The sequence below is a fragment of the Neomonachus schauinslandi genome, chromosome X (assembly GCF_002201575.2).
Source record: "Neomonachus schauinslandi chromosome X, ASM220157v2, whole genome shotgun sequence".
NCBI lineage: Eukaryota > Metazoa > Chordata > Mammalia > Carnivora > Phocidae > Neomonachus > Neomonachus schauinslandi.
Genome location: NC_058419.1, coordinates 94,538,433 through 94,562,304, shown reverse-complemented (window position 1 = coordinate 94,562,304; position 23,872 = coordinate 94,538,433). Strand labels below are relative to the sequence as shown.

Sequence of the window (23,872 nt, the reverse complement as noted above, 5' to 3'; positions counted from 1 at the left end):
ACACAAGTCTAAGGTCCTTATTTTAATCAATGCAAATTAAAAGGCTACTTCTGTAAAACAGGATTATTTTTACAACACAGCAGATGGCCACAAATAATGACGTTTTTAAACTGATTATAACAAAAATAAATTTTTAAAAAGTCCGACATGCCAGATGTCTTAACTCAAAACATCAACTTGCTTCTCTTAAAATGAAGGCTGTCTCTAAAAAATAAAGGTATTCCATGACAATCATGAGCATATGCAATGCATATTAATTCAGTTTATAGAAAATGATGTGCCCCCCACCGAGGCACACACAAAATATTAAAACATATGACCAAAAGAGTGTTCAAAGATTGGAATGAAAGTGACAGTGAATTGGTAAAAACATTCAAACCATTAACAAAATGTTTCAGTAGACACTGAAGAGAAGAATGTATCAAAGGAGGGGCGCCTGGGTGGCTCAGTTGGTTAAGCAACTGCCTTCGGCTCAGGTCATGATCCTGGAGTCCCGGGATCGAGTCCCGCATCGGGCTCCCTGCTCAGCAGGGAGTCTGCTTCTCCCTCTCCCGCTCCCCCCTCTTGTGCTCGCTCTCTCAAATAAATAAATAAATAAAATCCTAAAAAAAAATGTATCAAAGGAAATATACATATCTGTATATGTTTATGATTCTGCTATATCTTTCTTGCTTTATTAAAATTTGTGATATCTTGTCAAGTAATAAAGCATTATCAGAAATCACACTTTCACTTACTTCACTCCAAGGCAGTAGTCCAAAAATGGAACTCTGGTGTTGATCACCCTGAGTCTATGTCAGCCATGAAAAATTGTTCCCTGCAAGTGTTACCACCTTGTCTCTCAGTCTTAATAATCAACTTTAATAATAAGTTTTATTTCTCTTTTACTTTTTTTAAGTAGGCTCCATACCCAGTGTGGAGCCCAATGCGGGGCTTGAACTCACAACCGTGAGATCAAGACCTGAGCCAAGATCAAGAGTTGGGTGCGTAACTGACTAAACCACCCGGACACCCCTCTCGTTTACTTTTTACATGACCTACCAATTATTTATATAAATTGAGCTTTTATAATTTTAGTTTACAGTAAACTTTACTTGTCTTTCACTTTAATTCTCTCTCCATTACCCAGTTATCTGGATTCTGTTCAGAATGGCTCTTCCACCCAATAAGCTGGGGAGATGGGCACTACCCTAAGATGCTGAGCCCCCGGGAACAGCTCTTGTGCAAGGTGGAACTGTGAAGTCATATTTGCCATCTCTAGCTTAAATGCCATGGTCTCCCCCCATTCTTACTTAGTTCCCATAGATTTAGTTAAATAAATGCTTCTCACTTTGTTGTGAGTCCTTTGATGGATCTCTAGAGACTTTGAGTGATTGTGTATGCCAGTTTCACCAGCTTAAGAGATGTCTCTCCAGGGGTAAGATTTCCCCAAACTTCTCTACCACCATTCTGGAAGTTCCACCTCCCTCAGAATCTGAAAGATGGTTATTTGAGATACCCTTGGTAAGGCATCATTATTTATCTTCATCCATCAATTAACATATCACCAGATGCATAGCTGTCAGAAGTGGGAGAAATGGACATGAAAGGGACATGAAAGAAACACCATTCACCTGGGCAGCAGGTAATGTGTTGAAGGGTAGGGCATAAAGTGGTGAATTTTCATTTGTTTAGCAGCTGCTTTGATACCGCCGCTTGTAGTAGAAGTTGAGCCCCGAGAGACCTGAGAAGATGATGTAGCTGATGTTTCTCAAACTTGAACTTGTACACAAATCACTGTGGATCCCATTAAACTACAGACTCTGATTCAGTAGGTCTGGGGAGAGGTCAGGGCTCTGCGTTTCTAGTGAACTCCCCGGTGATTCCAGCCCTGGTGGTATCCTTGGACCACACTTTGAGTAGCAAGGATTGAGAGCACTGGGGATGGAATCTACTGAATGAACAGATGAGGAGAAGAGGGAGGGATGGGACTGACAGAGATGTGGGATAGATGCAGATCTGATGAGGCAAGCAAGATGTGGAAGGCTTTACTCTTCAGAGTGTAGCACCGCTTACTTGTGACTTGTCAAGTAGTCCAAAAGGTTAATAATTCAAAACTATATAGTTCGGGGGGGGGGCAGTCTTTTCATCAAATGGTAGGGGGAAAAGTAGATATCCACATGAAAAGAATGAAACTAGACCCATACCTTGCATCATGAAAAAGAATAAAAATGAATCATAAGTGCTAAAACTACAAAACTCAGTAGAAAACATAAAGGAAAGCTTCATGACATTGGATTTCTTAGATGGGACACCAAAAGCTCAGGCAACAAAAGCAAAAATATATAAATTGGCCTTCATCAAAACTAAAAGCTTTTGTGCATCAAAGGACACTATCAAGAGAGTGAAAAAGCAACCAATAGAATGGGAGAAAATACTTACAAATCATATATCTAATAAGGGATTAATATCCAGAATATATAAAGAACCCCTAAAACTCAACAGCAACACAATGTAACTTAAAAATGGGCAAAGAACTTGAATAGACATTTCACAAAAGAAGATGAAAAATGGCCAATAAATACATAAAGAACTACTCAGTATCACTAATCATTAGGGAAATGCAAATCAAAACTACAGTGAGATACCACTTCCCATCCATTAGAATGGTTATTATAAAAAACGAAATAGAAAGTAAGTGTTGGCAAGGATGCGGAGAAATTGGAACCCTTGTGCACTGCTGGTTTGAAAGTAAAATGGTGAGTTGCTGTGGAAAACAGTATAGTAGTTCCTAAAAAAAACTAAAAATGGAATTAGCATATGATCCATCAATCCCACTTCTGGATTTATACCCAAAATAATTAAAAGTAGAGACTTGAACAGTTATTTGTATGCCCATGTTCAAAGTAGCAAGATTCACTATAGCCAAAAGGTGGAAACAACCCACATTCCATGGACAGGTGAGTGGTTAAACAAAATGTAGTATATATATGCAGTAGTCCCCCTTTATCAGCAGTTTCACTTTCCACCTTTTCAGTTACCTGCGGTCAATGGAAGCCTGGGAAGCAGATGGTCCTCTTGAGAAATCGGCAGGCCAGTAGTAGCCTAAAGCTATGTCTCAGTGCCCATGCTATTCGCTTCTCTTCATCTCATCAGGTAGGCATTTTATCATCTCACATCATTGCAAGAAGATGGGTGAGTACAGGGTAATAAGATATTTTGAAAGACCACATTCACATAACTTCTATTACAGTATATTGTTATAATTGTTCTATTATTGTTAATCTCTTACTGTGTCAAATTTATAAATTAAACTTTATCTTAGGTAGGTATGTATAGGAAAAAGCATGGTATATATAGGGTTTTGTACTAACCCTGGTTTCAAGGGTCTTGGACGGAACCACCTGGCACCTAAGGGAGGACTCCTATACAATGGAATATTTTTCAGTATTAAAAAGAAATGAAATTCTAATACATGCTATAACATGGAAGAACTTAAAAACATTATGCTAAGTGAAATAAGCCAGACACAAAGGACAAATACTACATGATTACACTTGTATGAGATACATAAGAGGCAGGACCCATTTTTCCAGCGCCAGCCTGGGCATGGGGGCACTTGCTCTGAGCGCACCAGCCTCCGGGTTCAGAGAAGGGAACTGGGCGAGCAGGGGCTGTTGCGCGCCAGACTTTTGCGCCTGGAACTAGAGCCTCAGGCCACCTGTGGGGTGCAAACCACTGTCCCTCCCTGCTGGGTGCCAGCCCTCCGGCCTCCTGCTGCCACCGGGAGCGGCTGGGCGGGGCGGAGCGGGCACGGGCAGAGCACGGCGCGGGGCTGGCAGCGAAGGTCCCTGGCGGGATAGGCGTCGCTGCGGCTGCCGAAGACCCCCTCCCTCCCGCCACCCCGGCCGGTAGTCCCCGCAGACCTACCTTCGCGGCGCGCGGCGGCTCCGCTGCTTCCCTCCAAAGGAGCTCCGGCTCCCCGCTCTCCGGACCCGCCTGGCGACCTCGCCTCCGGCGGGGCGGGCGGCTGCGGCGCCCGGGGCATGGCTTCGGCGGGCAGCGGCATGGAGGAGGTGCGCGTGTCGGTGCTGACCCCGCTGAAGCTGGTCGGGCTGGTGTGCATCTTCCTGGCGCTGTGTCTGGACCTGGGGGCCGTGCTGAGCCCGGCCTGGGTCACGGCCGACCACCAGTACTACCTGTCCCTGTGGGAGTCCTGCCGGAAACCCGCCAGCTTGGACAGCTGGCACTGCGATTCCACGCTCAGCAGCGGTGAGAGCCCGCCGCGCCCCCCGCCCCCCGCCCCGGACTGCCCGGTGCCCCGCTGCCCGGACGGCCACCGCCTCTCTCCCCACCTTCTGTGTCCCCTACCCTCGTCCGCCCCGCTCCATCTGGCCCTTCGCGGACCCTTGGGCTACAGCCGCCTCCCTGATAGCCAGCCCTCGTCTCTCCCCGGTCCTGGTCGCCAGACCCAATGCGACGTCCCGCGCCCTCTCCGTCCTCCCGTGGCCATTCCTCGGGCTCCGGAGTAACACGTATGCTGTTTGGGGTAATTGATATCCTTTGAGGCGAGAGCCGTGGGGCTGTGTTAAAAATGCAACGCCTTCCCCACTCACGTTAAAAAAGAGGCAAAACCGCCCCAACTCCACCAAGACGCCCTGGGTTCTCTGCTCGGTCTTCCCCACTCTCTTCTCCCTCCTCTCTCAAGGAGGAATTTGCCTGAGTTTACCTCTTGGTGCCCACGTTTCTGCCTGCTCTACTCCACTTTGTCTCGGTTTTCCCCGGGGAGTTTCGGTTTGGGTTTTATTTCCTTAAATTTTTGAGGGATCTGGAGAGTTGGAACAGAGACAGGCGTAATTTCCTTTCCTTTTTTGGTGACACGTCGTTGGTTGTGAGTTGCCCTTCTTTCTCTCCCTCTCCAAATATCTTCTCTCTCCTCCAGATTTTTCTTTCTCTTCAAGAACTACTTACAAAAGCCTGGAACTTTTTTATTTATTCAGCCAACACTAAAAGCTGCAAACAGATCTCTACTGTGAGAGCTCCTAAGACAGAATTGATTCTTGAATTAAGTCTTGGAGTGGAAACAAAAGTGCTATAAAGGACTAGAATGATTGTTGAGTGCAAATGAGGATATTAAATAATATTGCATCAATGTTAATTTTCCTGACTTGATCAATAGTGGTTAAGTAATTTTTTTTTAAGATTTTATTTATTTATCAGAGAGAGAGAGACAGAGGCAGGCAGAGGGAGAAGCAAGGCTCCTTGCTGAGCAAGGAGCCGGATGTGGGACTCGATCCCAGGACCCTGGGATCATGACCTGAGCCGAAGGCAGAGGCTCAACGACTGAGCCACCCAAGCGTCCCTTTTTTTTTTTTTTTAGGAAATACAGAGTGACGTTTTCAGGAGTAGACAGGCACGATATATGCAGCTTCCTAGAAAAAATGTGGGGAAGGGAGAGAAAACATAATGCAAATGTGGCAAAATGTAATTGGCAAATATGAGTAAACAGCATTTTTGTATTCTTAAACCTTCTTGTAAACATTTTAAATTATTTACATTTTTTTTAAAGATTTTATTTATTTATTTGACAGAGAGAGACACAGTGAGAGAGGGAACACAAGCAGGGGGAATGGGAGAGGGAGAAGCAGGCTTCCTGCTGAGCAGGGAGCCTGATGTGGGGCTCGATCCCATGCCCTGGGACCATGACCTGAGCCGAAGGCAGACGCTTAACGACTGAGCCACCCAGGCGCCCCAAAATTATTTACATTTTTAAGTTCAAAGTAATATTGTTCACTGTGTGAAAGTATACTTTCATACAATGCATTTGGAACGAGTATTTGCCTTTCCTTTAAAGGAAATTAGGAGGAAAAGTCACTAGTTTTGTGAAAACTATAGAATATCTAAAACTTATATTCACTGAGAAAACACAATATGAAGGGACGCCTGGGTGGTTCAGTCGTTGAGCCTCTGCCTTTGGCTCAGGTCATGATCCCAGGGCATGGGATCGAGCCCCGCATTGGCTCCCTGCTCGGCGGGAAGCCTGCTTCTCCCTCTCCCACTCCCCCTGCTTGTGTTCCCTCTCTCGCTGTCTCTCTCTCTCTCTGTCAAATAAATAAAATCTTTAAAAAAAAAAAAAAAACCACAATATGAAGAACCAGATTTTGTGTATGTTTTAAAAACATGAGCCATATTGTACTTTAAACATTTCATGATATTTGGTATAGATAGTAAAGGTTCTAAATAACATTTAGGTCACACTTAAAAATGGCACTTTTTTCTCTTTAGCATACAAAATAGCTTAGGATTGGTCTAGGAATATGGCCACTTTAAGACAAAGCTAGTTGTGTTAAAACACACACATTGACCTGTACACTCAAACAAAATCACGTGAAGCAATACAAGAGTGACATACAAGATGTATTTGATTGTCTTATAGAACATCTGACATCACTTGTTTAGCACCTAGTGTTATTTTCATGGTCGGTGCACAGAAATGGATCTTTCTATAATGGCTACCCCTGGTAATGTCATCTCCAACTGCAGAGCAGTTCCACAGAATTTATACCACTGCCTTTTGCTTTCCCAACCCTGCTCTCCTTGAATGGCTTGCCATCTAGAGTAAAGAGAGGTAAGGAGTATTCTTAGAGTGGGGAGGAGAGTTCAAATATGGATATGTCTTTTGTACAAGAAGTAAACGATTTTAAAACAGTGTCAATATCTATTAGGTTCCTCCACACTTTCTCACTGATGAGGCAGAGTAAGGTGATGGTATTTATAACTTTCCCCATCAGAGTCTCCTGTGAAACAAGCGCTTTCCCCTTGCTAGGATGATCAATCTCGGCTCAGCAGAGTCCGGTGGAAACAGGGCCCTCATAGACGGGGAAGTGAACCTGGCTCTCCTATCCACAGAGTATTCTTAGTTAGATGCCACTTCCAGAGTTCTTCACAAACGTAATTTGTGATCCATTTGTAACTGATAACAATGTACACAATTTGGGAATGCAGATTGCAAACATACATCCAAAAGGTAGGCAAAGCTATGAACGTTTCTTTTTTTTTTTTATAGAATTTTTTTTTTAATTTATTTATTTGAGACAGAGAGATACAGAGAGAGAGAGAGTAGGAGCAGTGGGGAGAGGGAGAAGCAGACTCCCCGCTGAGCAGGGAGCCTGATGCGGGGCTCGATCCCAGGACCTGGAGATCATGACCTGAGCCGAAGGCAGACGCTTAACGACTGAGCCGCCCAGGCGCCCCGCTATGAACGTTTCTTAAAAATTGCCAATGTACTTAGAGTTTTCTCAGTATTTTCAAAAGCTTCTCTTGCTTCTTCAGATGTGCAGATTTTTTCTTTGCATTCACAACCAGTGTTGCCCTGTCTTATTTCTTCAAAAAGTCAATTTGCTCTTTGGTAGCGTTTCAATACTGAATTGGCTTTTTCTCCTGTGAGAAAAACTAGGAAGAGATAAAATCATAAGCATAAAATTATAATTTGAAAAACATGCAGAAGCTTAATACACAAGGTGAAAACTGCTAGGTGCTCTTTAGAAAACATAGCCAACATTCTAAACTTCTTCCCCTGAGTCAGCAACGAAGTAACATTTAGCTCCAAACCACCACCTCTGCTGTCTTCCTCCTCATATGAGCATGTCTTTTCGTAGCAGTTGCCCTGGGCAGGGACAGAGACATAATTCCTGGTTAGATTTAGACTTTAGCACATTCCTGCCAACCATCGGTGTTTAAATATAGTAATAGTGATCCACTACTTATACTTGTTGGTTTTTATTTTTTTTTAAGATTTTATTTATTAGAGAGAGGGAGCGCATGAGCGTGCGGGAAGGGCAGAGGGAGAGGGAGAAGCAGACTTCCCGCTGAGCAGGGAAGCCCAATGTGGGGCTCAATCCCAGGACCCTGGGATCATGACCTGAGTGAAAGGCAGATGCTTAACCGACTGAACCACCCAGGTGCCCCCTTATATTTGGTGTTACAAGTGGATGCCTCCAGGCATCCTGCTGTTAGACACCAGCAACCAAATCAAAATCCAGTCTCCAGACTACCAGTCTTTGTCCCCCTGAATAAAAATAAATAAAGCTCCAACTGACCTAGTAATATAAACCCAGGGAACCCTTACTTGTATGAAAAGAAGAGCTGACAAAACAATATCAAGAAATTAAGGTGAATTTAGCCATAATTCATTCCAAGGAATACTAAAAATAATTTTGTTCTGAATGTAGTTAAGTTAAATATACTGTGACACTTTAACACATCTAATCTCGTTCCACTCTCCTGAAAAAGGAAATGATTCTTCATGATATATAGGGATATCACATACAATGACTGCACACCCAAGATATCCTATACAATAAAAAGGCAATAGCTAGGGGTGCCTGGGTGGCTCAGTTAAGTGTCTGACTCTTGGTTTCAGCTCAGATCATGATCTCAGGGTTGTGAGATCGAGCCCACATTGGGCTCTGTGCTCAGCAGTGAGTCTGCTAGGGTTTCTCCCTCTCTCTCTCCCCCTGCCCCTGCTCTCTCTCTCCTTCTCTCTTTCTCCTCTCTCTCTCTCCTTCTCTCTCTCTCTCTCTAAAACAAATAAATCTTTAAAAAAAAAAAAAGGGCAGTAGCTACACACGCACACACTTATGGGGAATTCTTTTTATTTTTCCATACAAGTAAATTTAAGCTACAATTCAATTACATATTTCTAAATATTCTTCCTGGGGTGCCTGGGTGGCTCAGTCAGCTAAGCGTCTGCCTTCGGCTCAGGTCATGATCCCAGGTTCCCTGGATGGAGCCTCGAGTCACATGGGTCTCCCAGCTCAGCGGGGAGCCTGCTTCTCTCTCTGCCCCCCCTCCTGCTCTGCTTTCTCACTATGTCTCTCAAATAAATAATTTTTTAAAAAAATAAATAAAAATAATAAAAATTCTTTCTACTTTGGAGGCATATATATAATACCACCAAAATTTAGTCCCTCTTAGTGTAATGAGCTTAGAAAACTTCTTAATCTTATATAAGGATTTATATATAAAATTTTTATATATCCTTATATAATCCTTATAACTTCCAAGATTAGAAAAGGCACATTACAGACATTTCAAGACTTTTTTTTTAAGTCTATATTTTCCAAAGAATTTTTAAAAGTATTCTTTTTCCAAAGAACATTTTGAAATAAATGAAAAACAAAAAGTGAGTGCTTTTTTTAAAAAAAAAATGACTAGGATAGCAATGAATTTAAATTTTACTTCATTATAGAACTGTGTATTTCATATAATAGAAAGTGTAGATTTCTCACTTAGTATTTTTTTTAGAGGGGGTGGGGAGGGGCAGAGGGAGAAGAGGAGGGAGAATCTTTTTTTTTTTTTAAGATTTTATTTATTTGACAGAGACACAGCGAGAGACAGAGCACAAGCACAGGGAGTGGGAGAGGGAGAAGGAGGCTTCCCCCGCCTGGCAGGGAGCCCAATGTGGGGCTCGATCCCAGGACCCTGGGACCATGACCTGAGCCAAAGGCAGACGCTTAATGACTGAGCCACCCAGGTGCCCTAGGAGAGAGAATCTTAAGCAGGTTCCATGCCCAGGGCAGATCCTGATGTAGGACTCAGTCTCATGACCCTGAGATCATGACCTGAGCCAAAATCAAGAGTCAGATGCTTAACCATCTGAGCCACCCAGGCGCCTCTCACCTAGTATTTTTTAAGTATCCAAATTAGAATCAACTAGATGGCACTCGAACATGGTAACCAATGGTAGGCCCACAGTGACTGTTTCCATCTTTCCACACTTTATTAGTGTAGCCATCTAGAAAACAGACTTTGAGAATGGCTGAGTAAGGGATCTAGCAAATTCTCTTCCCAAAAAGCAATGCTAAACTGGACAAAATTGTCAAAAATAACTATTTTAGTACTATGGAAATTGACAAAAAGCAAACAAATTGAGAATGTGTATTCAAAAAAAAAAAACTGGAATTTGTGGCATTTGTAGCCTGGGCTGCTCCTATTCTGCCTCCCTGTCCCCTGCTCTGTGGTATAGTAGTTCTTCTAGGAAACAGCAGGCCATGAGGACCAATGGTCTGGATGATGGAGAGGGTTGATTTGACATACAACATGGAAAAATCTATGCTCGGGGGTAATATTAAAAACAAGAGCTAACTCCATGGCAAACAGTTGAGGAAGACCAGTATCACAGCTAACCTAGGACTGCAGTATGGGTTGGTGTGAATTACAAATAGGAAAATCAGCCAAAAATTTAACAGAGATCTGGCAACAAGGCAGCCATCATAGACTTTAATAAGCTACCACATAGCCCAGCTATTTTGGAAGGCTATGTGCATCTGCAAGGCTGCAAGGGTGTGTACACTCTCCAGAAAGACCAGAGAAGGCCCCAGTTGCCTATGGCTGAATGTGAGGCCTTGCATACCAAGGAAGTAAAAGCCATGGCAGACTTGTAAACTTCCTGAACTTTGAGTGCATTCCCCATTTTATGTATGCAGATCCATCAGCAAAGGCTGAAAGTCTTACTGGCTCAGGTTATGTTATGGACTGAATGTGTCCGTCCCAAAATTCATATGTTAAGGCCCCAATCCCCAATGTGACTGTATTTGGAGATAAGACCTTTATGGAGGTAATTAAGGTTAAATGAAATCATAAGTGTGAAGCTCAATTATATAGGATTAGTGCTCTTATTAGAAGAGACACCTCTCTACCACATGAGGACACAGCAAGAAGTCTGTCATCTATAAGCCAAGAGAAGAGACCTCAGTGAAACTTACCTTGCCAATATCTTGATCTTGGACTTCCCAGTCTTCAGAACTGTGAGCGCTCCAGAATAGTGGCTTTGTTTAAGCCATCAGTTGATGGTACTTTGTTATCACAGGCCAACCTAACTAAGACAGGGTGTTTAAGCACAAAATCTGACCATTCAAATGCTGACCACTATGCTGTGGTGACACACAGATGACCTGTAGGTAGCCAGGTTTAAAAATAAAAAGAAGAATAAAAAAAATGAGCAGAGACATCAGCAGCCACACACTTCAAGGGAGACTCTACAGAAGAAATCCAGACAGAATCTGAAGATGCTGTAGTATAGTATCTAAAATGTCCACTTTTCAAAAACAATTGTAAGATGTGCAAAGAGATAAGAAATTTTGACTAATACACAAGCAATAAGTAGAAACTTTTTGAAGGAGCTTAAATAGTAGACTCAGATGGCACAGATGTGAAAGGAGCTCTTATAAATATATTCAGAAATAAAGGAAACAGTATTCAAAGGTTAAAAGGAAAGTTTGAATACAATGATTTGTCAAAGAAGAAAAATATAGAAAATATAAAAAAGAATAAATTTGAAGTTTTGAACTACAAAAGTACAATAATTGAAATGAAAAGATTCCCCAGCGAGTCTTTACAGCAGAGGCAAGCTGGCAAAGAAAGAATCCATGAAATTGAAAGTAAATCATTAGAGATTATATAATCTTAATCATAAAGGAAAAATAGAATGAAAAATGAACCAAGACTCAGAGACCAGTAGAACACCACCAAGCTCACCAACATATGCATAATTGGAGTCCCAAAATGAGAGGAAAAAGAATAAAGGGGCAGAAAAAGTATTTGAAGAAATAATGTATATAAATTTCCCAATTTTCTTAAAGGATTTTATTTGTTTGAGACAGAGAGAGCATGAGTGGGGCTCAGAGACAGAGGGAGAGGGAGAAGCAGACTCCCCACTGAGCAGGGAGCCTGATGCAGGGCTCCATCCCAGGACCCCAGGATCATGACCTTAACAGAAGGCAGATGCTTAACTGACTGAACCACCTAGGCACCCCATAAATTTCCCAAATTTAAGGATAAATACCTATAATTCAAACTGATCAACCAAATCCAATTAGGAAAAACAGAAATCTACCCCTAGATACATCATTGTTAAATTTCTGGAAGACAGAGACAATGAGAAAATCTTGAAAACAGCAAGAAAATATTCAACACATAGAAAGGAACCACAGTAAGAACTTAAGCTGACTCCTCATCAAAAATAATGGAAGCCAGTGGCACCTGGGTGGCTCAGTTGGTTGTCTGCTTTCTGCTCAGGTCATGATCCTGGGGTCCTGGGATGGAGCCTCAAGTCGGGCTGTCTGCTCAGCAGGGAGTTTACTTCTCCCTCTCCCTTTGCCTCTCCACCACTCATGCTCTGTCTCTTGTGCTCTCTCTCTCTCTCAAATAAATAGAAAATCTTTAGAAATAAATAAATAATGGAGGCCAGAAGGCAGTGGGATATTCAAATTGCTGCAAGAAAAAAAGTCAACCAAGAACACTAATATATTAAGCAAAATTATCATTTAAAAATGAAGGCAAAATAAAGATGTTCCTAGATAAATGAAGGCTGATAAAAATCATTGCTAACAGCCTTGCCTTATAAAAAAATCTAAAACAGTTCTTATATCTGAAAGGAAATAACACCAGGCAGTTACTAGAATACACACAAAGTAATTGTTTTTAAAGAGAATTACCTAAAGCAATAATTAAAATAAACCATGTATTGTTGGATTTATAACATACAGATGTATATTGCAATAATAGCACAATGGAGGATACAAAGAATGGAGCTATACTGGAACAAAGTTTCTATGTTTTACTGGAATGTATTTGTATTTTCTTTATTTTTTTATTTCCTTAAGTAGTCTCTAGGCCCAATGTGGGGCTTGAGTTCATGACCCCAAGATTAAGAGTCACATGCTCTACCCATTGAGCCAGCCAGGTGCTCCTGGAATGTATTAGTATTAAGGTGAAGTAGATTGTGATAAAATACATATTGTGATTCCTAGAGAAATCACTAAAAAATAACTTTAAAACATAAGAAAGAAAACCAACAGATGAATTAAAATGGTATAATGGAGAATATCTATTTCATACAAATGAAGGGAGTAGAGGAAGAAGAGGGAAACACAGGAGACAGGAGATACATAGGAAACATATAGCAATATGGCAGATATAAATCAACCATATCAATAATAACATTAAAAGTAAATAGATTAAACAATCAAAAGACAGATGTTGGGGCGCCTGGCTGGCTCAGTCATTGGGTGTCTGCTTTCAGCTCAGGTTATGATCCCAGGGTCCTGGGATCAAGCCCCGTGTTGGGCTGCCTGCTCCGCGGGAAGCCTGCTTCTCCCTCTCACATTCCCCCTGCTTGTGTTCCCTCTCTCCTCGTCTCTCTCTCTGTCAAATAAATAAATAAAATCTTTAAAAAAAAAAAGACAGATACTGTCACAATGAATAAAAAGAATATCCAACTATATACTGTCTACAACAGATACACATTATATTAAAAGACATGAATAGTTTAAAAGTAAAAAGAGAGAAGTTACATTATGCAAACAGTGACCAAAGGAGAGTGGGAGTGGCTATACTAATTTCAGAAAAAAATGTACATGAAGACAAAAACTCTTACTAGAGGCAAAGAGGGACATTTTATTTTTATTTTTTTAAAGATTTATTTATTTGACAGAGAGATAGAGAGAGCCAGAGAGCACAAGCAGGGGGGAACGGCAGAAGGAGAGGGAGAAGCAGGCTCCCCACCCAGCAGGGAGCCCCATGCGGGGCTCAATCCCAGACCCCTGAGATCATGACCTGAGCCAAAGGCAGATGCTTAACTGACTGAGCCACCAAAGCGCCCCAAAGAGGGACATTTTATAGTGATAAAAAGTTCAAATCATCAGTAAGAGATAACATTATAAATGTACATGTATATAACCAGAAAGCCTCAAATACATGAAACAAAACCGACAGAATTAAAGGATGAAATAGTAAGTCAGAAATAATAGTTGGAGATGACAATTCCCACTTTTGATAATGGATAGCAAAGCAACAAAGAAGTAGAAGATTTGACTAAAACTATCAACCATGTGGGCCTAACAAAAATCTATAGAGCATTCCACCCAACAACAGCTGAATACTTCTTCCCAAGTACTCATGACATATTCTTCAGGATACAGTATATTCTAAGATGAGCCTCAATAAATTTAAAAGGATTGAAGTCATACAAAGAATGTTTTTTGACCAAAATGGAACAAAATTAGAAATCAGTAACAGAAGACAACTTGGGAAATTCACAATTATGTAGAATTAAACAACATACTTCTAAATGGCCAGTGGACCAAAGAAGAGATCACATGGGAAATTAAAAAATACTTTGAGATGAATGTGAAAAAAACACAGCATACCAAGAATTATGGGATGCACCAAATGCAGTGATGAGAGAAAAATGTGTAGCTGCAAATGGTATACATTAAAAAAATATCTCCTATAACTTAACATTCTAAATTTAAAAAAGAGAAAGTTCAGAGCCAAATAAACCCATAGCAGGCAGAAGTAAGGGGATGTTAAAGATTAGAGCAGAAGTAAAAGCAACGTAGGACAGAAAAACAATAGAGAAAAAAAAAAACCAAGTGGGGTTCTTTTAAAAATCAACAAAATTGGAGGCACCTGGGTTTCTCAGTCAGTTAAGGGGCTGCCTTTGGCTCAGGTCATGATCCCAGAGTCCTGCTCAGCATGGAGCCTGCTTCTGCCCCTCCCCCTGCTCATTCTTTCTCTCTCTCAAATAAATAAATGAATTCTTTTAAAAAAATAATAAAAATAAAAATCAACAAAATTGACAATGTGTAGCTAGACTGACCAAGAAAAAAAGGGAAAAGACAGATTATTAAAATCAGGAATGTAAGAAGGACATCACTGCCTCGCTTATAGAAGCAAACAGGGAATACTGTGAACCAGAACTAGATATGCCACCTAGATGAAATGTACAACTTCCTAGGAAGATACAAACTTCAGAAACTGACTCAAAAAGACTTAAGAAGAACTGGAAGATATGAATAGACCTATATAAGAAGCAAAGTGATTAAATTAGTAAGTTAAAAACGTTTTGCAGTCAAAAGCCCAGGCTTTTGATTTCACTGGTGAACTCCATCAGATAAAGAATTAATACCTATTCTTCACAAACTCTTCTGAAAAATATAAGAGGGAATATCTCCACATTCATTGAGGCCAATGTTATCATGAGAGCAGAAGCACACAGAGGTATCACAAGAAAACTACAGACCAATATCCTTTATGCAAAAGTCTGGATTTGGCTGTGGGCCATAGTTTGACAATCCATGCTATAAAACAAACCAGTTTGTGATAAAACAGCAAAATGCGTAACAGTGTGTATGTGTATGTGTGGGATCAGTAATTCTTTTTTTTAAAAGATTTTATTTATTTATTTGACAGAGAGAGACACAGCGAGAGAGGGAACACAAGCAGGGGGAGTGGGTGAGGGAGAAGCAGGCTTCCCGTGGAGCAGGGAGCCCGATGCGGGGCTCGATCCCAGGACTCTGGGATCATGACCTGAGCCGAAGGCAGACACTTAACGACTGAGCCACCCAGGCGGCCCATGATCAGTAATTCTTGATTCAATAACTCTTATTGAAGTTAGAGTAAATTTTTTGTGTCATTGGTCCAGTACTTGCATGATTATATGACTTAGTGAGTTGTGTAGATTGAGGCATTACTATTTTCCAGCTCCCCAGGTGATTCCACAGGGCAGGTGTGTTTGAGTACCAGGATGTTAATTAAACCAGTGCTTTTCACACTTCAGTGTGCATATTCATCACCTAGGATCTTGTTAAAAATGTGGATTCTGATTCAGTAGTTCTAGAATGGGGTTTCAAATTTTGCATTTGTATCACATGCTCAAATGAGGCTGACACTTCTGGTTCATAGACCACATTTTGAGTAGCAAGGCACTCATACTGGTTTTTGTAGCCTGGGATGTCTAGATCCTGCCCCAAGAGATTCTAGTGTACATATTCTGAGATGTGGCCTGTGCCTCAAGATTTTTAAAAGCTCCATAGGTGACTCTAATGGCAGAAAAGCTTAAGAACCTCTGCTAAAGTTCATGGTGTTTTTATAAATTTTAATTTTTATATTATCAGTAGCTCTAATATGGTTCTTTTTTCTATTTCTCACCCCATTCTACACCTCTTCATGTCAAAACATCCATATATATGGTGAGAATCAGAGTGAGGTCTTTATCCTTTTGCTCTTAACCATCTCTGAGGAGTGAAAAGTAGTTCAAGATGGAAAGAGAAGTATCAGGAAAACTGGCTTTGGGAAGAATAAGCAAAACATGTTCTAGGAGGCCATTTAAAAGGAAAGCTGGTTTAGACAAAATAGGAGGATTACCACAGAAAGTTGTCACAGTAAAACTCACTTCTCGCCCTGAGCTTGGGGCAGCCTAAACACAGTTCTTCCTTGCTGAGTCCTGGTCGTGCCCGAAGTCCAAAGAAGCCACAGAAGATTGTTTTCTTCCCTTCTCAGTATGCAAGGTGACATAGTTAGCTAAATTAAATAATGTATCCAAATTCACCCAAGATGAGTGGCTAAACTGGGATGTGAACCCAGGCAATCTGAGGTTAAGAAACCATTACAGCAAAATGCCTCTCCAAAACAGGAAAGTAAGAAAGATCCTCAGTGAACTGATAGTTTTAAACACACAAATAGATGCTTGCCCTGTGCTTCCTCATATCTATGGGACGGGTACATATTAAAATATATAAATAAATATGTAAAATCTGAGACAAACCCAGAGAGAGGAGAAGTCCTCAAAGTAGGCAGAGAAAGAAATAGTGAAAAGCAAGTTTGACTAGGAAGAATAAAGGGTAATAACATTTTCTGGAAACTAAACTTAAAGGGCCATAATCCTCATTTTTAAAAAGTATTAAAGCACAGTCATGGGAAAATGTGAAAGCAGATTACTGCTTAGCTGAAGTTCATATTTTACTAAATACTTCAAAGCAATCTGTTAGCTTTAAAGAGATCAAGCTACCCATGTGTCTTTGAATATAGGATACAAAATCCATAAATTTTAAATTTTGATCTTTGTAAAGTACACATGGTACAGAAGAAACAAAATGTTTTGAGTATTTTTTCCCAGACATGAACAGCCTTAAAGACTTACATGGGTACAGATTTCATCCGGTCAGAGAGTGGACTGAGAGAGGGGACGAGTTTTTAAAGGGAAGCAGAAAAAAAAAAAAAAAAAAAACATAGAGAAGCATCTATCATTTCCTTGGGAAATCTTTTTACTAAGAAATAATTTCTTTCTACCCATAGCCATGAAGACAAGGTAATAGGCTAACTCCTCTCTGCATCTTGAAAGGAGCAACCTGAAACCACACTTATATCAGGAACAGGCTGATTTGGGGACACTGGGCATGGGCACACATGGTCACAGTCTGGAATGAGGTAATGGTCAAGGTGGGGCCAGTAGCCCTCTGGGAGTTGTAACACCTCAACCCATCCTCTAATGGTAGCTGCCCAGGGCATGGGGCTGACTGTGCCACACTCTCTGGTAAGCTTATCCAGTCCCATAACCTCAACACCATCTGTGACTGATGTCTCTTTTATGTTTATTTCTAAACCTGACATCCCACCTGAGCTCCAGATTCATTTTTCTGACTACCTGCATGACAGTTCCACTTGCATGTCTAATAGGCATCTCAGATTTTACATGACATGCCTTCCCTACCCCTCCTATCCCCCTGCAAACATCCTCAAATTAATAACTAAGCATTACCATCAACTCAGGTGTTCAAGTACAAACACCTAAATTATTTTCCTCATTTCTCATTCTTCACCTGTGGTCCCTGAGCAAATCTTGTTGATTCATCCAAATCCAACTAGAATTTTGTTGTCACCTTTTCTTTAGCTTTCACTCCAGTTCAGCCACCAGAGTCTTTCATTGGATCTGCTACAGTATCTCCTGATTGGCCTCCCAGCTTCAACTCTTGCCCACCCGCTACATTTGACAAAGCAGTCAGACTCAGTGGCTTAACATTCAGGGGGATTTATTCTACTTCATATTCAGTATCACAAATTTGAGCTTCAACCTTGACCTTGTATTTTTCAGCCGTTCTAATAACGTAGTTTGGGGTTTTGGATACTCCTGCTATGTTAATGGAAGAAAGGGTACAATTGAAGGAGAAAATTGTATTTGGATATTTTGTAAGGGCAATATGCATGTCTAGCAGGGGGACCAACCCTGTCTATGGGAAGCCAGCCTAAGGCTCAGTTACACTGTTACTGTTGCCCAGGGCAAGCTTGTCAAAGAAATACTCTGCCATTCCTGCTTCTAAGACCCCCATGTTGCTACCCAGAAGCAACAATTGTTAATATTTGCATATTTTAGTAAGCTAAAAGTTTTCAAGTGAAGTTGAAGACTCCCTTTAATACCAGCCTAATCCCATTCTTCACTTTTTCCATAGGGACAGCCACTGTTGTGAATTCTAGACCATGTTCTTTTATACTTTTACCGTACATATTCACCCACTGACACCCAGGGCCCCAGACCACCCACCTCACCTCACCCCACCACCTCCCTGCCCCCACATCGTTTATAAAGGGAAGATTGGTTTGTGTTTTCCAGGGTCCCATGGAATACCTTCTCCCTCCATCTCGCGAGATCATGAGCTGCATGTGGATGGGGTTGGGTGGATAGAGAGACTCCTGGATACCTGTTTTAAAACCTAAAAGGCGAAAGATTGGCACGCGAATCAACCAGAGACCTTTCTTTAAGAACCAAGTAACTTTATTGAAACCAAACAACTTTATTTATTTATGGCAAAACTGGAGGAAAAAACTGGAACGTTTTGCAAAGGCAATACTGCAATATGCATGCTCGGCATGGTGATCAGGGAACGTCACCATGCACCCTGGGCTATAGGGGAAACAGTCCCAACTCAGTTCTTTTTGTCGCTGTCGCCCAGGGTGAGCTTGTCAAAGAGGTACTCTGCCATGCCGTCTTCGGGAGCCCGCATCTTGCGCAGGTTGGTGACATAGCCCCCCAGCTCTTTGATGCACTTGACTTGCTCGTGCAGGTAGTGGTTCTCCAGGAAGTCGCACAGGTGGGCGTCGTTCTTGTCGGTGGCCAGCTGGTGCAGGTCGAGCAGGCACTGGTTCACGCTCTTCTCCAGGTGCAGGGCGCACTCCATGGCCTTCAGGCCGCTCTCCCAGTCGTCGCGGTCTGGCTTCTTGATGTCGCGGAGGCGGATGCGGCCGCCGCGCTGGTTCTGCAGCTGCATCAGCTTCTCGGCATGCTCGGTCTCCTCGCGGGACTGGCGCAGGAAGAACTGGGCGAAGTTCTTCAAGGCCACGTCGTCGCGGTCGAAGTAGAAGGCCATGGACAGGTACACGTAGGAGGCGTAGAGCTCCAGGTTGATCTGGCTGTTGATGGCGGCCTCGCAGTCGGGGTGGTAGTTCTGGCGCACTTGTGAGAGCGGCGCGGTGGCCATGGCTGGCGGCCCGGGCATCAAGGCGAAGGCGGTGCGGAAGCGAGGGCTGCGGGGCCAAAGGCGGTGGTGGCGGGTCCTCGGCGCCTTTTCAGGGTGGGCGACGAGGGAGGCAGGAGGCGGGCAGGCTCCTGGGCTAGCGGCTCACGAGCTCTGGGCTGGAACCAGAAGGTGGGTCCGTTACCTGGGAGTTGGGGGGTGGGATGAGGATCCGTTAGCAGGTCGTTGGGGTCAGAGGGGAGGGGGCCCTGGGCTCTGGAGGGGCTAGGGGGCGTGGCTGGGGCGGGGCGGAGCGCGAGCGCTGTTCCAGGTTCCAAGGAGCTGGGTGACAGTGCGACTCTGTGCTGAGCGTGTGGCTTATATAATACTTTTAAATGTTACTCGTGAATATAAGTGCAACCGTTTGAGTTAGTCACATGCATGGTTTCTTTGAGCAATGTACTGGAGTATTGTCCTGATGAGATTGTTCATTAAATACAGTGTGGTATCTTTGGAATATTTGGTATCACAAGGCTTTATTTGGATGGCAGCTATCCTCAGTGACTCAACATCCATATTAATGACACTTCTGATAGCCTCCTCACTCAGTTCCTAGATCTTATTTTTTCAGGGACCTCCACTTCTCTCCTCTTCATGATCAGGTTCAGTCTTTTCCAACACGGCAGCACCTCCAAAGTCTCAGCGAATCTTTCCACCTCTCAGTCTTCCACTCTTTTTGCACTTGTTCTTCACTCCCTTTATTCTCTCTCATCTCTTACTCTTTCAGCGCAGTCCTAGTAACACATTCCTTCTGCCCTGTCTGGACCCCAGTATGGACAGCGTCAGTGATCTATTCACTGACATCCTAGATTTGCTCACCCCCTCTCACCTGGCTCGCCAATTCCCTTCCTCTTGGGTAAATGCAGATTTCTCTTTGCTCTCGCAGAAAACAGAAGTTTTAGGTGCATTCTTAGAGAATGCACTGCTAACCATGTGGATATATTCCTCCAACCTCATCTGTACTTTCACTGCCACTCAGCAAGCCTTTTTTTTTTTTTTAAACTCCTTCAGTTATATTCTGTGGAATGAACCACAATGGTAAGAAATACCACTGATCTCAAATTGCCTTTTATTCATTTATTCAGCAAATATTTATTGATTACCTAATATTGCCCAGGCACTGGTCTGTGGTTTGGGCATACATTAGTAACAAAGAGACAAATTTCTGTTCCACTGGGGTTTGCATTCTAGTGGAGAAGCAGACTGAACTAAACAACCATCTTTCCCCCAACCCCTTATTGTCCCAAGTGCATACATAAAACATATTACATGTGTATATGTAAATTTTAAAAAACTATATGTTCTGGGGTGCCTGGGTGTCTTAGTCTGTTAAGTGGCTGCCTTCGGCTCAGGTCATGATCCCAGGGTCCTGGGATAGAGCCCCTCGTCAGGCTCCCTGCTCAGCGAGAGCCTGCTTCTCCCTCTCCCTCTGCCTGCCACTCTGCCTGCCGCTCTGCCTACTTGTGCTCTCTCTCTCTGTCAAATAAATAAATAAAATATTTTTTAAAAATAAAAATAAAAAAATAAAACACTATATGTTCTTAGAATTCAAGGATCTTATAGTGGCAAACATAAGACCAATCTAGGTATCTATAACAATTTGTGCATTAATTCAACAACCATTTAGATACTCCAAATGTATATCAGACACTCTTTGATTCTGGAGATATACAGAAGAATCAAACATGGTCTCTGTTCTCAAGATACAACATAGAGTGACAGAATATTGTAAGTGCTCTCAGATAAAGTTAGGATAAAATACCTTTTTTTTTTTTAAAGATTTTATTTATTCATTTGGCAGAGAGAGAGAGAGGCAGGCAGAGGGAGAAGCAGACTCCCTGTGCAGGGAGTCCGATGCAGGACTGAATCCCAGGACCCTGTGATCATGACCTGAGCCAAAGGCAGATGCTTTACAGACTGAGCCACCCAGGCGCCCTAAAATGCCTATTTTCATGGAAAGGTTTAATCTCATGGCTCTAGTTGACGCACCTTTTTTTTTTTTTTTTGGTCTTTTTATTCCCCTTTGGAAGCTTATGCTATTTTATAATCAGTTTTTATGAAGAAAGCAAAGGATCAAATATCACAATGTAAATTTCTCTAAGCAGTTTTAGAGGTATATAATTGTTGATTCTGTAAGGAGATAGAATAATAACAATGTCTACTTGATAAGTTGATTTTAATGATAAAATCACACACTAGAGATGGAAAAGAACTATGTGATAAGTTCTCAATGACATAAAATTTTATTCTATATTTGCTTAACACAAATGCTTTGTCTTTTTTTTGAGATTTATTTATTTATTTTTAGAGAGAAAGAGAGAGAGAGAAGCAGGAGGGGCGGAGGGAGAGGGAACCCCAAGCAGACTCATTGCTGAGCACGAGCTGGAGACAGGGTTTGATCTCACGACCCTGACATCATGACCTGAGCCAAAACCAAGAGTCGGAGGCTTAACCCACTGTGCCACCCAGGCGCCCCCACAAGTACTTTATCTTAATATAATTGTAGACTTTAAAATTTTCCTTGGGAGATTCCATTGTAGATTGCAGTGTAAGAATCTATTTAAATAAAAGAGGTCTTGATTTTGTGGAATACTTTCTCATTATATTCCCAAGATTATTTAATAATTAATTTATCCCTATAATTTTACTCTATAAATATTTAAAATAATGTTATTGAATAGTTTTATGTGTACCATATACTAAGGGGTGCCAATGGTGTTTCTCAGATATTTCATCCCTCATAATTACCTCCTAGGGAAGTAGATAACAGTAAAATATATGTTACAACTATGAGAAACCTAAGACATAAAAACCAACTCTTCTAAGAGAAAATCAACAAACAAGCATGGACTGGGACTTCAAATTTCCATAAAGGAAATATACATATATATAAACAAAAGCATTCCATCCAGTTTTTCTTTAGTGAGGAATATAAAACTAAATACAAACATAGAATGGGAACAGTATAGAGCAGATTATGTTTTTTAAAAATATGATTATAGGACCATAAAATGAAATGTTTGTGGTCAGTATTTGTGTTAGGGTTCTCCAGGGCAACAGAACCAATAAAATATATATATCTTATTATTAAAAGAAATTGGCTTAGATGGAAGTGTTGAATCACTAAATTGTACCCCTGAAACTAATATTGCTCTGTATGTTAACTAACTGGAATTTAAATTAAAACTAAATAAATTCTGGGGGGAAAAAGGAAATTGGCACGTGCAGTTACAGAGGTTGACAAGTCCCAAGATCTACAGTCAGCAAACTGGAGACCTGGGAGAGGTGATGGTATAGGTACAAAGGCCAGCAGCATTAAGAACCAGGAGGAACTGATTTTCAGTTTGAGTTTGAAAGCAAGAAAATACTCATGTCCCACATGGAAGGCAGTCAGGCAGGAGGAGTTCCCTCAAGGGATAGTCAGCTGTTTTGTTCTTTTCAGGCCTCCAGCCAATTGGATAAGTCTCACCCACATTAAGGAAGGCAATCTACCAATTCAAATTTTTTTAAGGCAAAGTGGTTTTTCCAATTTTACTGAGATACATGGGTATATGACATTGTATTAGTCCAAGATGTACAACATAATGATTTGATACATATATGTTTATACTTATATATATTACAATTATATATAATATATATATATTGCCAAATGATTACCACAGTAAGTTTAGCTAACGTTAATTACCTCACATAGTTATTTTTTCTCTAATTATGAGAACTTTTAAGATTTACTCTCTTAATAACTTTCATATATGCAGTACAGTCTGTTAACAAAGCACAATGCTGTACATTAAATTCCCAAAACTTATTTATCTTACAACTGGACATTTTTATCTTTTGACCACCTTCACTCATTTCCCCTACTCCCCACCCCCTCTTACTGGCAACCAGCAGTATGTTCTCTGTATCTGTGAATTTGCTTTTTTTGGATTCCACTTATAAGTGAAATTATACAGTATTTCTCTCTCTCTGACTTATCTCACTTAGCATAATGCCCTCAAAGTCCATCCATGTTATCACAATTGGCAGGATTCCCCCCTTTTGTGGCTGAATAATGTTCCATTGTATATATGTTACAATTTCTTTATTCATCCATCAGTGGATACTTAGGTTGTTTCCATGCCTTGGCTATTGCAATAATGCTGTGATACATGAGGGTGCAGATAGATTTTTGAGATAGTGATTCCATTGTCTTTGGATATATACCCAGAAGTGAAATACTAGATCTAGTTCTATTTATATGAATAGTAGTTCATATTGTATTTAGTAGTTCATAGTAGTATTTATATGAGCATATGGTAGTTCTCTTTATAATTTTTTGATGAATTGACATACTGTTTTCCATAGAGGAATCTCCATACTATTTTCCATAGTGGTCAACAGTGCACAAGTGTTCCCTATTTTCCACAACCTCACCACCACTTGTTATTTCTTGTCTTTTTGATGATAGCCATTTTAACAGGTATGAGATGATAACTTGTGGTTTTGATTTGCATTTCTCTTATGATGAGTGATGTTGAACATCTTTTCATGTACCT

The 23,872-nt window shown here is 41.3% G+C and overlaps 1 protein-coding gene and 1 non-coding gene across 2 annotated transcripts; one reads left to right on the top strand and one right to left on the bottom strand.

Annotated features, from left to right (window-relative positions):
• The first annotated feature begins 868 nt into the window (after positions 1–868).
• LOC123323513 lies at positions 869–926 on the top strand. Its single transcript, XR_006539449.1, has one exon. It is a non-coding gene; the product is annotated as a U7 small nuclear RNA (small nuclear RNA).
• Positions 927–18,743: 17,817 nt separating this feature from the next.
• On the bottom strand, positions 18,744–19,295 carry LOC110573118 (ferritin heavy chain-like). Its single transcript, XM_044911647.1, has one exon. It carries the CDS (start codon positions 19,293–19,295, stop codon positions 18,744–18,746), a length of 552 nt encoding a protein of 183 aa, XP_044767582.1.
• Positions 19,296–23,872: the final 4,577 nt, after the last annotated feature.

Bases quoted from the DNA above. Each gene is read 5' to 3' on its own strand.
- LOC110573118 (XM_044911647.1), bottom strand. From the start codon at position 19,295: ATGGCCACCGCGCCGCTCTCACAAGTGCGCCAGAACTACCACCCCGAC.